The sequence below is a fragment of the Pinus tabuliformis genome, chromosome 1_2 (genome assembly GCF_031772625.1).
Source record: "Pinus tabuliformis cultivar Carrire ecotype Pingquan chromosome 1_2, CPIR1, whole genome shotgun sequence".
NCBI classification, from domain to species: Eukaryota; Viridiplantae; Streptophyta; class Pinopsida; order Pinales; family Pinaceae; genus Pinus; species Pinus tabuliformis.
In genome coordinates, this window is record NC_142298.1 from 1230999389 (window position 1) to 1231016092 (window position 16704).

At 41.1% G+C, this 16704-nt stretch overlaps 2 protein-coding genes across 2 annotated transcripts; both read right to left on the reverse strand.

Moving 5' to 3' along the window:
* Nucleotides 1-2597: 2597 nt before the first annotated feature.
* Nucleotides 2598-3182, reverse strand: LOC149210686 (uncharacterized). The gene has a single exon (XM_089399050.1). The coding sequence runs from the start codon at nt 3180-3182 to the stop codon at nt 2598-2600; it is 585 nt and encodes a 194-aa protein (XP_089255176.1).
* Nucleotides 3183-14705: 11523 nt separating this feature from the next.
* Nucleotides 14706-15314, reverse strand: LOC149210687 (uncharacterized). Its single transcript, XM_089399051.1, has one exon. It carries the CDS (start codon nt 15312-15314, stop codon nt 14706-14708), a length of 609 nt encoding a protein of 202 aa, XP_089255177.1.
* Between the last annotated feature and the right edge of the window lie 1390 nt (nt 15315-16704).

Sequence of the window (16704 nt, forward strand, 5' to 3'; positions counted from 1 at the left end):
GCATGCTCTGTGTTTCTATATTCATCTTGGAATATTCTCCTATTACGCTCCTTCCAAATGGTCCATGTTAAAAAACCGGGCATAACTTTCCAAATGCTGTTAACTCTGGAGTTTTTTGAGAATTTTTTTTGCCAATTTTGTATAATATCCTGAATGGACTCCCTATTTCTGTTAGAGTTTAGCATTATACCCTCCGCCCAATTCCATAGCTGGCCAGCCCAGTCACAGGAATTAAATAAATGATTCATTGTTTCTTCCTCTGCCATGCACATTGGGCATCTGGATGGCCCATGAAATCCTTTGCTGCGTAGATTTTCCCATGTTAAGGTTTTTTTCCTCATTAAAAGCCAGAGGAAAGTTTTCATTTTTGGCCAAGACAGGTCGTCCCACACGTTTTGACTCCAATGTGAAACCTCCCTTTGCTCTGCAGTTCCTATCAGTTCCCTGGCTTCCTTGAGTGAGAAATTTCCGTTACCCTTCATTCCCCATCTAAGCTGGTCCTGTTCGTCCCTATTCCTTATTTTCCTTTTGAGTAGTTGGTCAACTAGATGCTTTGAACTGTCATCTTCCCCATTGCTGTTATCCAATTCGAAGTTTATCCATTCTCTCGAGATGGGATCCCTGTTGTTCAAGTTCCAGTATTGGTCAACTCTGTAACGACCTTCGTGTTGACATTTCTACTTGAGATGATCGAATTTGGGCTTTTCTAGTTTTGGGAGCTGCTGCCAATAATCTTCCCAAAAAAGCGCTGAATGCCCATTCCAGATTTCCCAGAAACTGTTTTCCTGTACCAAGTTGCGATTTTTCCATTCAAGATTCCAAATGGGTGATCCCTCAGGAACCTCCTGAAGCCTAATAAGATCATGACTATTGTATTCGGGGGTATATTTCTCTTTCCAATGTCTTGCCCAGGGGAGATGGGGCTCTTTTATCCATCGCCACCATAGTTTAGCACCACAAGTCATGTTTATGATTGAAGGATCCACCAGATTTAGGCCTCCCATAATTTTTGGTTTGCAGAGTTTATGCCATGCTACAAGCGCCCATTTTTTCTTCTCCCCATTACCATTCCATAAAAAGGATCTTTGGATTGATCTTATTTGTTGGAGGATGCCCTTGGGGGATGACAGCATGGAAAGTAAGTACTGAGGTATAGCTTGCAGAACTGCCTTTGTGAGAACTAGTCTCCCTGCAAAATTAAGTGCTCTATGCGTCCAGTGCTTGCACCTTTTCTCCAGGTTAGCTATAATTCTCTCCCAGTGCACTTTTTACCAGGGTTTGAGAGTTAGCAGTGCTCCCAAATATCTTGAAGGTAGACACCCTTTCCTGAATCCAAGTATATTAGAGAGGTGCTTCTGAATAGCTGGATGAGTGTGAAAGAAGTAAATCGTGGATTTGGAAAAATTAATTTCCATTCCAGATACCTTGCTGAAAAGATCAAGGATTTTGTTATAAGCTAGAGCCTCTTTCACTGTGGGAGTTCCATGTAACATCGTATCATCCACAAATTGTTGGTGTGTTGTTGCTGGCAGAGATTGGATAGGCTGAAGGCCCCTGATTTTCCCCTCTCTTTTTGCTTTGGATATAAGTCTGCTAAGACCTTCCATGAGAATAACAAACAGGAAGGGGGAGAGAGATTCCCCTTGTCTGATTCCCCGAGTAGGTGAAAAGGGTTCAAAGGGAGATCCATTGACAATGATTGAGAATATGGAGGACTTAATAAGGGCTAAGATCCAATTGATCCATATTTTGCAAAAACTGAAGGCTTTTAGAATGGCTTCTAGATATTGCCAACTAACTTTATCATAGGCCTTCGATAGATCAAGCCGCATTAGCATTCCTGCTAATTTCCTAGTTTGCAGGGTGTGAATCATTTCTTGAGCTAGAAGAATATTGTCTAAGATCTGTCTCCCTTCTACATACCCGAATTGCTCTTCTGGTATGAGGCCAAGAAGAATAGGCTTTAGTCTGTTAGCTATAACTTTTGAAATTATTTTATAAATGACATTACACAGAGCAATTGGTCTGAACTTCTCAGGAGAGTTTGCTTCTTCCATCTTTGGGATAAGCTCTATGAAGGTTGAGTTGAGATATTTGAGGATGGTACCAGATTTCCTAGAGTCCTCAACAACTTCCCATATTTCATGCTTCACTAGGTTCCAGCAGGCTTTATAAAAATTAATGGTGAAACCATCCGGTCCAGGGGCCTTATCATTAGGCATACTTCGGACAGCCTCCTCTGCTTCCTCTAAGGTTATTTCTCTTCTTAGAGGTGAGTTCTGGGCTCCGGTGATAGTTTGGGGGATGGCTGAGATGAGCTCCTTTATGGCATCCTCTCTGTTTGCTAGCGGTTCCTAGGCAATACTGCTGAACTGCCTAGTTAGTAAAGCCGCTATGTCTTGGTGATTCTTTAGAGTTTCCCCATTCTCATTCTTGAGTTCTAGAATTCTATTTGCACTTCTGTAATCTAGAGCAGATCTGTGAAACAATTTGGTATTTTGCTCACCCTCTTTAAGCCACCGAATTCTGGATTTCTGCTTCCAAAGAGTCTCTTCCTGCTGACAGCATCTATTCCATTGATTAGTTAGATCCCTTTCCTAATCTGCAGAATCTTCACTGTTGTGCCCTGAAGCCCACTCTTTGTGAATCTCTTCCAGTTTGTCTTCTATCAAGGTCTTTTCCTTAAAAATGTCTCCAAACTCTGTAATGTTCCATTCTTTAATTTTGGCTTTAGTGTGCCTTAGTTTCTTCTGAAGGTTAAACATTTTGGAACCACCTCCAATCACTGGTTCAGACCACCATTTCTCTACCAGATTGAGGAAGTTGGGGTGATCCAACCAAAATTTTTCGAATCTGAACGGTTTATTCCTTGGGGTGCCATGGATCGCTGCTATTAAAGATATTTGCCAGTGGTCAAATCCTCCACTTGGAAGGATGTCTGACTCAACTAGAATACCATTCATAATGATGTTCTCTGAGATGATGAATCTGTCCAGACGAGAGGCAATCAGCCTATCTCCCCCTCGTCTATTATTCCATGTATAAGTGCCACTCTTAGGTGGGATGTCCACCAATTTAGCATTATCAATGAAATTTGTGAATAATTTTGCATCCCTACTGAGTTTTCGTATTCCCCCTTTCTTCTCCAGAAGAGTGGTTATCATGTTAAAGTCACCCCCCATAATGCATTTGGAATAAGGATGTCTAGAGATTAAACTTGCCAGAGAATTTAAAAAGGTTATTTTATCCTCTAACTTCTAGGGTCCATAAACATTTATACATAAGAAGGATTCAGAGTTACCTGTGGGTTGGGCTTCCACGGCTATAAATGCTCTGGTTGCTTCTGCTGATATGACTTGAAACATTCTTGAATCCCACAACGTGACTAAACCTCCTTCTCGCCCCTGATTTTCTACTTCCATGTAATTAATGTGGTTTCCAAGCTTCTTTGTGATGTTAGCCATGCTTCTATTCCTGCTTTTAGTTTCTTGAATGAAAAGGATATCCAGTTTTTCTTTCTGAAATTTTCTTTTCAGAACTCTCTGCTTTGCTTGGTTGTTTATCCCTCTTGCATTCCATGATATGATTTTCATGATTAACTAGAAGAATTATTGGTAAAATGGGAAGGCATCTAGAGCCTTCATCTTCCCTGAGTTTATCATTAATATTCCAAGCTCCTGCAGAACTTGATCGCTTGTTCTCCTTCCTCTCTTCTTTTATTGCTTAGATCTTGTTGAGCTGCAAAGAAGCCTCTTTGGCTGGTTCCCAGCTCCTCTTGCTATACCTAACTTTCTACTTTGTCTCTCTAACTCTGCTTTTTGCCTTGCAATGAATAGCTCATTAACCTTTCTGATTTCTGCTTCTGGCACATTTTCTATGCCTCGAGACTTCCAGTTTTCTGCCATGACTGGTAGGTTTATTCCCTCCTTTGCTAGCACCTCCTCCAGTTCTAAATCATCGCTTCCTCCATCGCTGGTGAGCATATCTACATCCTCCTCGGGTTCTTCTGTTTGCTCCTTCATTTGGACTTCTGTGCTAATCATGGTTTCTTCTGTTTCTTTTGAGGTTTGCCCCGTATTACCGGTTATCCCTCCATTGGAGGTGAGAGCTTTATTCAGATCCTCTGAGTCTGTGTCTAACTCTAAGGCTTCAAAAGTGTTCTTTTGGTTCCCTCATTCTGTTTCTATTCTGTTTGCATTTCTTTGCAATGATCAAAGAGATGGAAGTAGGTGGGGCTACCTCCGGTATCTTGTACAACTTATTAGCCTAATTAATAATCATGTAGCGATGTCTAGACTCATATACAACTTGTCACTTCCACAAGTATGGTTGTCCTAACGATATATCACAAACTTCAAGAGGAGCAATGTCAGATAGTACCTCATCCGTGAAGGGCTTGATGTTATAGGGAAGGCGACATTGCTTGCTGAAATGAAGATCTCATCCATGCTGAAGCCGCCTGATGGTTTACAGATGTGGATGTGTTATAGTATTTAGGCATGGTCGCTTCACGACCTCTGCTGAAATGAGATTCTTTTGGCTCCCACTGTCAATAATGAACTGTAGTGGAGAACCCTTTACCCACATTTGTAATTGGAAGAGGCGTTCCCCTTCCTCTGGATCTTCAGGATCAATCTTCAAGATCTTGGTAGTGGCCACAATGGAACTAGGCTCGACATCAATGATCTGCTTCCCTTTGTCAGTTCCCTTATCGAGTTATGATTCAGAGTTGGAACCTACATCTAATCCAGAAGCCTTCAGCTCGACCACCAGTGACTACTTGGATTGACACTCACTTGTATTGTGAGTGGAGCTCTTATGGAACTCACACCATTTTCCTGTGTCCTTCTTCATCTTCAGGGTGTTATTCTTTTCTTGCGGCTTCGGCAGGCTATCCCGAGTAGTGTCACCTTCGTTTGGTCCTTTTTTCTACAGTTTCAGGGCGCCTTTTCCTTTCTTTTGATTCATAGATCTAAAGTCCCTCTTCTTCTTTTCAAACTTCTGCTCAATCTTAACAACGTACCGATATGTCATGTTGAGTGAGGAAATGTTTAAGAGTTCCATCTCATCCTAGATGTACTTATGTAGACAGTCATGGTACTTGAGCACCAAATGCCATTGAGTATCCTTGATACCGAACTTCGTGCCAAGGATATGGAAAGTATTTTTGCACTCTAACACATCTTGGTCCCTTCCTTGTTGTAGCGTGGTCCTTTATGCATTTGTATTCATAGCTCCCGAGAAGGTAATATTGTTCCTTTATGGCATCTCGGAAAGAATTCCAAGTGGGTGCAGCTTAAAATAGAGAGGGTTCACTCTCGTCCTTTTGTTCGTAGTAGGTTTCCCACCAATCCTTGATGTGTGGGGCAACTTTAAGAAGTGCAAAAGCATATTTTCCTGATTGGAAAACTCATGAACTGAGAAATATCATTCCAATATATTTAACCATTTATTTACAATGTCTGCATCTATCAGGCCTACAAATATGGGAATATCGAAGTTAAATTGCACCTTAAAAGGAGTTACACCTCCAGAGCGTCTGCTGGATGAAGTGGCATTGCTTATGGGTAGCCATCGAAGGATCTAGGAATATTTATGCATCATTGTGTCCCTCGGTCGATCGAGGGCTTCCTCAAGCAACATTTTGAAAGGATCTCCTACCTCCTCATCTTTCTTTTCTTCTTCCATGGGAGGTTATCAGGTTTTTCTAGGATGATCTTGCAATGGTTCAACCAAATCGATCCCTAACTCCTTATACCCTAACCTTATTGGGGGCATGCAAAGAGAAACATAGAAAGAACATACCGCTATGATACCACCGATCCAAACCTAAAGAGGAATGCAACAATTTACAGATACAATCATAAACAAAAAGATCCAATAAAAAAACACTTCATTTCATTAATAGAAAAATGTTGAACTATGCTTACAAACAGAATGGAAATAACATAGCTTGGGCGATGGTAGCTTATCTACGAGAAGAGAGGTGACAGCTACATGCCTCTTAACTGTGTTACAATAAGGGTCAAGAGACTCTTTATTATTGGAAAACATGATAAAATCTTAAACCACCAAAATCCTAACCCCAGGAGATGTAACACCAAGGGTTTGTGGGCCCCGTTGGGGTTAGTTGGGCAGCGAACTTTCAGGGGTCGTAACTTGGACATATTATCTCCATTTGGCATGTATGATACCTTGTTGGAAACGTCTCTCTGAGTACTACAGGATTCGCTACAAGCCCGTGCCTATGGTTATGGGCTTGGGCTTGGTACGGACCTAAAAGAAATTTCGTTTAGGGGGTCAAAATTGCTCCAGAAGTTTAGAACCCAAAAAATTGCTAAAAATAGTAAATGTTGAAATGAACAAGGAAACATATGAAAGTGACTGGGGGGTTTAGGTGGAATAGGAAGGTTGCCACCAATATCCATCTGGATCAATTTCACAATCAAATATTTTGTTTTAATTTAAATTTATAATAGTTTTTTTATTAAATCTACAAACAAAAAGATTATAATTAAATTTAATGAATAATCATGTAAATTTATTTCTTGTAACAATATGAATCACAAAATCCTAAATTCAAAGAACCATATAAAAACTTTCATACTTACAATAAATTTACAATATAACAAGATTTTTAACCATGGATATTCACCCCACTTCATCATGGATATTATTAACTTGTAATTAGACTTCGTTATAATACCATGACTCATCAATACCATATTCCCAAGGACCATATCTCATTTCACAATATATATATATATATATATATATATATATATATATATATATATATATATATATATATATATATATATAGATATATATATATATATAATTTTATTACATTTATGAGAGACACTCTCCAACCTAGTATGGAAGAGATGTTGTAATGTCTTGTTATGTTATATTATCTTTTTTGTGTAAGTCAGAGATTTATATTAACAGAGAAAACATATAGTACAAAAAATCTGCACTAGCAGATCGAGGCCTGAAGAGAACAAGCCAAACATTTTGATTCCCAAACTAAAAAACACAAAAAACTATCAACTGCTCACCATGCAGGGTGGCTATTCCTGCTATCTAACAACGCCTGTAAATAGAGGATACTAAAATGAGGATCGCCCTCCTTCAACCCGCATATACTGAGGTAATGACAAAAATCCCATATTTTTGGAAGACCCAAGAAAAACCGATCAGGATATATGAACATCCGGGTGAGAAGGATGAGAGATAACAACAAAACACAAATATTAAGGTGACTACCCGAACCTGCTCATCGTATCCAAGGCCTATTCCAGCACATGGCTATCAACTCTTGCTTTCAGGGAGTGATAGCTGCGGCAATCCTCCTGCTTCTCTTGCGGCATGCCTCCAGCTTGTCTTGCTTCTGGACTGAGCGTCTGCTTGAGGAGCTTAATGAGCACTGTTACTTTCTTGGACAGAGAGTCAACCATCTCATGCACTGCAGTGACTTTGAAATCCAAAGCTTCATAGATGTCATATAGACTTTTCATCTATGCCTCCAGCATTGCCTGGTCATTCTGAGCGAGCCTTTTACTATCTTCTGTTGCATCCAGAGCCCGCGCCAGCAGGGTTTTAACCCTCCAGCTTTCCGCTTGAGTACGCACAAACTGAGTTGCACACTTAGTGACTGTGCCAGGATCTTGAAGCCAGTCTACTTCTTGCGCGATATGCTCCTCCGAACGCTTTCGTTCTTCTTCTTTCACCGAGGCCTCCAATTTAGACAATTTGCGTTTGTTCTTCGACGCGGTTCTGGTTTCATACATTTCCATTGCTGTCTTGAGTTCCATGTTCGCCGTAGCACTGCAGCAGCCGTCACCTTCCATAATTATCCTAACACTTGCAACGTAAGACCTGGCACTGAGAGCCGAAACTAAATGAACCAGAGCAATGTACTGCAAAATTCTGTTTATGGCTATGCCTCCACTCACTGCTAAATAGTTGATCTGGAGGATATTGCTCATGCCCAACCAATTCTCCCGAAACGACGTGGATGTACTGACATAATTGTTGCTGCTTTGAGCTGTGTTTTCCAAGTGATAAATCCAACCTTTGACATCAATGTTGCATCCTCCTTTTCTAATCAGAAATTGCCATGTGTCCTCCAACTTGTTGTGGTGACGGTGGTGATCATTGCGGCCCATCATATTAGATTTGTTTCCTTTATTCCCCTTTTGTTGCCATAAACGCACCAGAATTACCTCTCCTTTTTTTCTCTGCCAACTTTTAATGTCCGTATCCACTCCTTTATTCTTCATCATGAAAAAAGGCTCGGCGTCAGAACGCCTTCCGGTTGAGCCCGGTTGGCATTGTCCTTGTCTTGTTCGGCCAACTGGGTGCACTTCCTTTTCAAGTCTGGGCAGTTCACCTGCTGCCAACAGCTTTCCCATTCCCTATTTTGGTTATCGATGCCATGGTTTGCTAGGTGGTCCGCAATCGCATTCGCCTTGCGTCTCACTGCCTGGAAGACTAACCCTCTCATGCCGCTGATCAACTCAGCTATGTTTTCCGTCACCTTTGCTAATCTCCAATGCTTCGTGGCTTTGCTTGCTTTGGTTCCGCCATAGATTCTTTTAGCCACAGAGATTACTAGGGCCGAGTCACCTTCTACCACCGCTGTATAATTCTGCATGTCTTTTAGAATCCGTAGTCCCTGTTCTAAAGCTGCAAACTCCATTTCATTGTTCGTCCCTTCTCCAAGTGCTTTGTAGTAAATATGAAGAATGTCTCCTTTATGGTCTCTTATGATTCCTCTGATACCCGCCATCCCAGGGTTTCCTCTGGATGCACCATCAAAATTTAACTTCAGCCATCCCACCGGCGGGTAATTCCAACTACTGGACTCAGACTGCGGGTTTTGCTGGTTTCTCGACGTAGTCATGCACTGGTTGGTGTGCAGCTGGACGAGTTTTAAAATCCATGAGTCACTAGATGACGACTTCTCATTAGTTTCCTCTTTCACTTTTACTTGAATTAACTGTTTAATATTTCTCATGATAGTGTATATGGCATGCTCTGTGTTTCTATATTCATCTTGGAATATTCTCCTGTTACGCTCCTTCCAAATGTTCCATGTTAAAAAACCAGGCATAACTTTCCAAATGCTGTTAACTCTGGAGTTTTTTGAGAAATTTTTTTGCCAATTTTGTATAATATCTTGAATGGACTCCATATTTCTGTTAGAGTTTAGCATTATACTCTCCACCCAATTCCATAACTAGCCAGCCCAGTCACAGGAATTAAATAAATGATTCATTGTTTCTTCCTCTGTCATGCACATTGGGCATCTGGATGGTCCATGAGGGCCTTTTCTGCGTAGATTTTCCCATGTTAAGGTTTTTTTCCTCATTAAAAGCCAGAGGAAAGTTTTAATTTTTGGCCAAGACAGGTCGTCCCACACGTTTTGACTCCAATGTGAAACCTCCCTTTGCTCTGCAATTCCTATCAGTTCCCTGGCTTCCTTGAGTGAGAAATTTATGTTACCCTTCATTCCCCATCTAAGCTGGTCCTGTTCGTCCCTATTCCTTATTTTCCTTTTGAGTAGTTGGTCAACTAGATGCTTTGAACTGTCATCTTCCCCATTGCTGTTATCCAAGTCGAAGTTTATCCATTCTCTCGAGATGGGATCCCTGCTGTTCTAGTTCCAGTATTGGTCAACTCTGTAACGACCTTCGTGTTGAAATTTCTACTTGAGATGATCGAATTTGGGCTTTTCCAGTTTTGGGAGCTGCTGCCAATAATCTTCCCAAAAAAGCGCTGAATGCCCATTCCGGATTTCCCAGAAAATGTTTTCCTGTACCAAGTTGTGATTTTTCCATTCAAGATTCCAAATGGGTGATCCCTCAAGAACCTCCTGAAGCCTAATAAGATCATGACTATTGTATTTGGGGGTATATTTCTCTTTCCAATGTCTTGCCCAGGGGAGATGGGGCTCTTTTATCCATCGCCACCATAGTTTAGCACCACAAGTCATGTTTATGATTGAAGGATCCACCAGATTTAGGCCTCCCATAATTTTTGGTTTGCAGAGTTTATGCCATGCTACAAGCACCCATTTTTCTTCTCCCCATTACCATTCCATAAAAAGTATCTTTGGATTGATCTTATTTGTTGGAGGATGCCCTTGGGGGACGACAGCATGGAAAGTAAGTACTGAGGTATAGCTTGCAGAACTGCCTTTGTGAGAACTAGTCTCCCTGCAAAATTAAGTGCTCTATGCATCCAGTGCTTGCACCTTTTGTCCAGGTTAGCTATAATTCTCTCCCAGTGCACTTTTTACCACGGTTTGAGAGTTAGCAGTGCTCCCAAATATCTTGAAGGTAGACACCCTTTCCTGAATCCAAGTATATTAGAGAGGTGCTTCTGAATAGCTGGATGAGTGTGAAAGAAGTAAATCGTGGATTTGGATAAATTAATTTCCATTCCAGATGCCTTGCTGAAAAGATCAAGGATTTTGTTATAAGCTAGAGCCTCTTTCACTGTGGGAGTTCCATGTAACATCGTATCATCCACAAATTGTTGGTGTGTTGTTGCTGGCAGAGATTGGATAGGCTGAAGGCCCCTGATTTTCCCCTCTCTTTTTGCTTTGGCTATAAGTCTGCTAAGACCTTCCATGAGAATAACAAACAGGAAGGGGGAGAGAGGGTCCCCTTGTCTGATTCCCCGAGTAGGTGAAAAGGGTTCAGAGGGAGATCCATTGACAATGATTGAGAATCTGGAGGACTTAATAAGGGCTAAGATCCAATTGTTCCATAGTTTGCAAAAATTGAAGGCTTTTAGAATGGCTTCTAGATATTGCCAACTAACTTTATCATAGGCTTTCGATAGATCAAGCTGCATTAACATTCCTGCTAATTTCCTAGTTTGCAGGGTGTGAATCATTTCTTGAGCTAGAAGAATATTGTCTAAGATCTGTCTCCCTTCTACATACCCGGATTGCTCTTCTGGTATGAGGCCAGGAAGAATAGGCTTTAGTCTGTTAGCTATAACTTTTGAAATTATTTTATAAATGACATTACACAGAGCAATTGGTCTGAACTTCTCAGGAGAGTTTGCTTCTTCCATATTTGGGATAAGCTCTATGAAGGTTGAGTTGAGATATTTGAGGATGGTACCAGATTTCCTAGAGTCCTCAACAACTTCCCATATTTCATGCTTCACTAGGTTCTAGCAGGCTTTATAAAAATTAATGGTGAAACCATCCGGTCCAGGGGCCTTATCATTAGGCATACTTCGGACAGCCTCCTCCGCTTCCTCTAAGGTTATTTCTCTGCTTAGAGGTGAGTTCTGGGCTGTTAGGATATTCCGACACATAGGATATAGTTAAGTTCAACTTGGCTCTGATACCATGTAGGAATTTACAGGGTAAGTTCCACAGAAAGAATACCAAAAGGACACCGCTCACAACCAGATCTCAAGTCAATACACCAGTATTTTTGACGTGGTTAAAACCCTCAGAGTGCAAGGAGGGAAACTGTCCACGGCCTGTCCCAACGTGGGTACTACAGGCAATTTATTAATCAAAGAATGAAAATTTACATAAGCTTCTCTCATGCACGGATTACCCGAACAATGACCCTCCATGCGCTTTAAATAGAACTCATAGACCAATCGGGTGTCAAGCCACGGATCAAGTGTCGGTAATACCGAGGTGAGAGTGAACCGTCGGATCACTACATATCGTGACCGTCGGATTGTAAGTTACAAAATGTACAATGGTAAAGAAACACACTTTACCTAACTCTATACTAGACCAAGTTGAACTTAACTATATCAATTCTTAAGCTAAGAACTGATAATGGTGGAGAATATGTTAAAAACACATTCAACAACTTTTGCACCGAAAATGGAATTCAAATGCAACATACTGTTCCATACACTCCACAACAAAATGGTGTAGCTGAAAGGAAAAATCGCACCTTAAAGGAAATGGCTAATTGTATGCTGCAATATAAAGGACTCAGTCTTAGTTTTTGGGCCGAAGCAATTAATTGTGCAAATTATATAATCAATCGCACTCCTACTAAGGTTCTAGAGAATATCACTCCAGAAGAAGCTTGGAGCTCCATTAAACCAGATGTAAGTCACTTTCGTGTGTTTGGAAGTGAAGCATGGGCCCATATTCCAGATGAAAAGCATAAAGCTTTAGAACCTAAGAGTGAGAAATGTACTTTTGTTGGATATTCTGAAGATGTAAAAGGTTATAGACTTATTCCATTTAAGTCCAAAAATGTTATCATTAGAAGAGATGTAAAATTTGATGAAAATAAATCGGCCTGCGAGCCTAGTCCGGCGGATGTGCCACCTCTTCCTCTCTCTTCTACTTTTGAAAACATTTCTTCTTCAGATGATGAAAGCGAGGATGATAATCCTCCCCCACCTTCTCAGGATCCTCAACTTCCAAGATGGGTCCGTGCTACTCGGGATGCAGCAGGTGATCTTGCCGGTGATCCTACAGATCAACGACGTACACGTTCTCAGTTTGAAAGAGCCTCTTCTTTACTGGCTCAAGCTCCAGTAAATCATGATCCTGACACTTTTGCAGAAGCTTCAGGCCATCCACATTGGGAAGCAGCTATGAATGAAGAATATCATTCATTAATGACAAATGATACATGGGATCTTGTTCCTCTACCAAAGGGACGCAAACTTGTTAGATGTAAATGGGTTTACAGAACCAAGTATGGACCAGATGGGAAAGTTGATAAACATAAAGCTTGTCTCGTTGCTAAGGGCTTTTCACAGGTCGAAGGCATTGAATACACTGAAACCTTCTCCCCTGCTGCCAAAATGAACCCTATCCGCCTTGTTCTTTCCCTTGCTGCCTCTTTAAAATGGGAAGTCCATCAAATGGATGTTAAATCTGCCTTCTTGCATGGGGACTTGCAGGAAGAAATCTATATGGAACAACCCATTGGCTTCATACAAACAGACTCCAGCCTTGTTTGTCGACTTAAGAAATCCCTTTATGGCCTCAAGCAAGCTCCTCGGGCTTGGTATGCCAAAATGGATAGCTTTCTTTTAGAATCTGGCTTTCCTAGGTGTCATTCTGACAATACTGTCTACACCAAGAAAGTGGGCAACTCTCTTATCATCCTTGTTCTTTATGTTGATGATCTTATTCTTACTGGTAGTGATCCCAATCTTATAAACCATGTGAAGTCTAGCCTTAAAAGAAATTTGAAATGACAGACTTAGGACACTTACACTATTTTCTCGGTCTTCAAGTCTTGCAATCCCAAGAGGGTATTTTCCTTTCCCAGTCCAAGTATGCTTGTGATATTCTTCGTCATTTTCACATGGAAGACTGTAAGCCAGCCCCTTCTCCCTTTCAGTCTGGAGTCAAACTTTCAGTCTCTTGTACTTCTCCTGAAGTTGATGCTACCTTATACCGTCAACTTGTCGGAAAACTCTTGTATTTAACCCATACTCGTCCTGATCTTTCCTTTGTTGTTGGCCTTGTTGCTCGTTTTATGCAAAACCCCCGTGAAAGTCATTGGAAAGCAGCTAAAAGAATACTTCGTTATGTTCGAGGTACAATATAGTTTGGGATTCATTACAGTGCCAAAGCAGCTCCTCTGTTAGTTGGTTTCACTGATTCTAATTGGGCTGGTGACCCTGATGATCGGAAGTCTACTGTCGGATATGTCTTCACTCTTGGTTTAGGACCTATTACATGGGCTTGTAAGAAACAGGCTGCCATTTCTCTTTCGTCAGCAGAAGCAGAGTATCATGGTGCCACGGAAGCTAGTAAGGAAGCCTTGTGGCTTCGTTAGATCCTATCAGAGTTTGGCTTTGAGCAGCAGCATCCAACCACACTTTGGTGTGATAATCAAAGTGCCATTCAGCTATGCAAAGATCCAGTCCAGCATCAGCGCAGCAAACACATTGAACTACACATGCACTTCATCAGAAAGCTCATTCATGACCATGTTCTTGAAGTGCAATATTGTCCAATAGATGATCAGGTTGTAGACATCTTCACAAAGGCTCTCACAGAGGCGAAGTTCACTAAACTTCGATATATGCTTGGAGTTCAGGAAGTTGTCACTAAGGGGGGATAGGCTCTAGTGCCTCCTTCCTTCTCCTATTGTGTCATATTTGTAAATCCTTCAATCCTATCCCAAGTTGTTCTTAAGGGGGGATGTTAGGATATTCCGACACATAGGATATAGTTAAGTTCAACTTGGTCTAGTATAGAGTTAGGTTAGAGTTAGGTAAAGTGTGTTTCTTTACCATTGTACATTTTGTAACTTACAATCCGACGGTCACGATATGTAGTGATCCGACGGTTCACTCTCACCTCGGTATTACCCACACTTGATCCATGGCTTGACACCTGATTGGTCCATGAGTTCTATTTAAAGCGCATGGAGGGTCATTGTTCGGGTAATCCGTGCATGAGAGAAGCTTATGTAAATTTTCATTCTTTGATTAATAAATTGCCTGTAGTACCCACGTTGGGACAGGCCGTGGACTGTTTCCCTCCTTGCACTCTGAGGGTTTTAACCACATCAAAAATACTGGTGTATTGATTTGAGATCTGGTTGTGAGCGGTGTCCTTTTGGTATTCTTTCTGTGGAACTTACCCTGTAAATTCCTACATGGGCTCCGGTGATAGTTTGGGGGATGGCTGAGATGAGCTCCTTTATGGCATCCTCTCTGTTTGCTAGCGGTTCCTAGGCAATACTGCTGAAGTGCCTAGTTAGTAAAGCCGCTATGTCTTGGTGATTCTTTAGAGTTTCCCCATTCTCATTCTTGAGTTCTAGAATTCTATTTGCACTTCTGTAATCTAGAGCAGATCTGTGAAACAATTTGGTATTTTGCTCACCCTCTTTAAGCCACCGAATTCTGGATTTCTGCTTCCAAAGAGTCTCTTCCTGCTGACAGCATCTATTCCATTGATTAGTTAGATCCCTTTCCTGATCTGCAGACTCTTCACTGTTGTGCCCTAAAGCCCACTCTTTGTGAATCTCTTCCAGTTTGTCTTCTATCAAAGTCTTTTCCTTAAAAATGTCTCCAAACTCTGTAATGTTCCATTCTTTAATTTTGGCTTTAGTGTGCCTTAGTTTCTTCTGAAGGTTAAACATTTTGGAACCACCTCCAATCACTGGTTCAGACCACCATTTCTCTACCAGATTGAGGAAGTTGGGGTGATCCAACCAAAATTTTTCGAATCTGAACGGTTTATTCCTTGGGGTGCCATGGATCGCTGCTATTAAAGATATTGGCCAGTGGTCAAATCCTCCACTTGGAAGGATGTCTGACTCAACTAGAATACCATTCATAATGATGCTCTCTGAGATGATGAATCTGTCCAGACGAGAGGCAATCAGCCTATCTCCCCCTCATCTATTATTCCATGTATAAGTGCCACTCTTAGGTGGGATGTCCACCAATTTAGCATTATCAATGAAATTTGTGAATAAGTCTGCATCCCTACTGAGTTTTCTTATTCCCCCTTTCTTCTCCAGAAGAGTGGTTATCATGTTAAAGTCACCCCCCATAATGCATTTGGAATAAGGATGTCTAGAGATTAAACTTGACAGAGAATTTAAAAAGGTTATTTTATCCTCTAACTTCTAGGGTCCATAAACATTTATACATAAGAAGGATTCAGAGTTACCTGTGGGTTGGGCTTCCACGGCTATAAATGCTCTGGTTGCTTCTGCTGATATGACTTGAAACATTCTTGAATCCCACAACGTGACTAAACCTCCTTCTCGCCCCTGAATTTCTACTTCCATGTAATTAATGTGGTTTCCAAGCTTCTTTGTGATGTTAGCCATGCTTCTATTCCTGCTTTTAGTTTCTTGAATGAAAAGGATATCCAGTTTTTCTTTCTGAAGTTTTCTTTTCAGAACTCTCTGCTTTGCTTGGTTGTTTATCCCTCTTGCATTCCATGATATGATTTTCATGATTAACTAGAAGAATTATTGGTAAAATGGGAAGGCATCTAGAGCCTTCATCTTCCCTGAGTTTATCATTAATATTCCAAGCTCCTGCAGAACTTCATCGCTTGTTCTCCTTCCTCTCTTCTTTTATTGCTTAGATCTTGTTGAGCTGCAAAGAAGCCTCTTTGGCTGGTTCCCAGCTCCTCTTGCTATACCTAACTTTCTACTTTGTCTCTCTAACTCTGCTTTTTGCCTTGCAATGAATAGCCCATTAACCTTTCTGATTTCTTCTTCTGGCACATTTTCTATGCCTGAAGACTTCCAGTTTTCTGCCATGACTGGTAGGTTTATTCCCTCCTTTGCTAGCACCTCCTCCAGTTCTAAATCATCGCTTCCTCCATCGCTGGTGAGCATATCTACATCCTCCTCGGGTTCTTCTGTTTGCTCCTTCATTTGGACTTCTTTGCTAATCATGGTTTCTTCTGTTTCTTTTGAGGTTTGCCCCGTATTACCGGTTATCCCTCCATTGGAGGTGAGAGCTTTATTCAGATCCTCTGAGTCTGTGTCTAACTCTAAGGCTTCAAAAGTGTTCTTTTGGTTCCCTCATTCTGTTTCTATTTTGTTTGTTCTTCTGCAGTTGGCTCTTTGTCTTACCTTGGGTTTTACAAAGTCATCTCTGCCTCTATCTACTTGCTCTGTTTTAATAGCTTCTTCTTGTTTGTTCAGATGGCATTCCCTCATTAGATGTCCATGCTCATGACATTTTCGGCAGCGAAAAGGAATT

What these genes read in the sequence shown, in the direction of transcription:
- LOC149210686 (XM_089399050.1), bottom strand. Translation starts at nt 3,182, where the DNA reads ATGGGGGGTGACTTTAACATGATAACCACTCTTCTGGAGAAGAAAGGG.
- LOC149210687 (XM_089399051.1), bottom strand. Translation starts at nt 15,314, where the DNA reads ATGAATGGTATTCTAGTTGAGTCAGACATCCTTCCAAGTGGAGGATTT.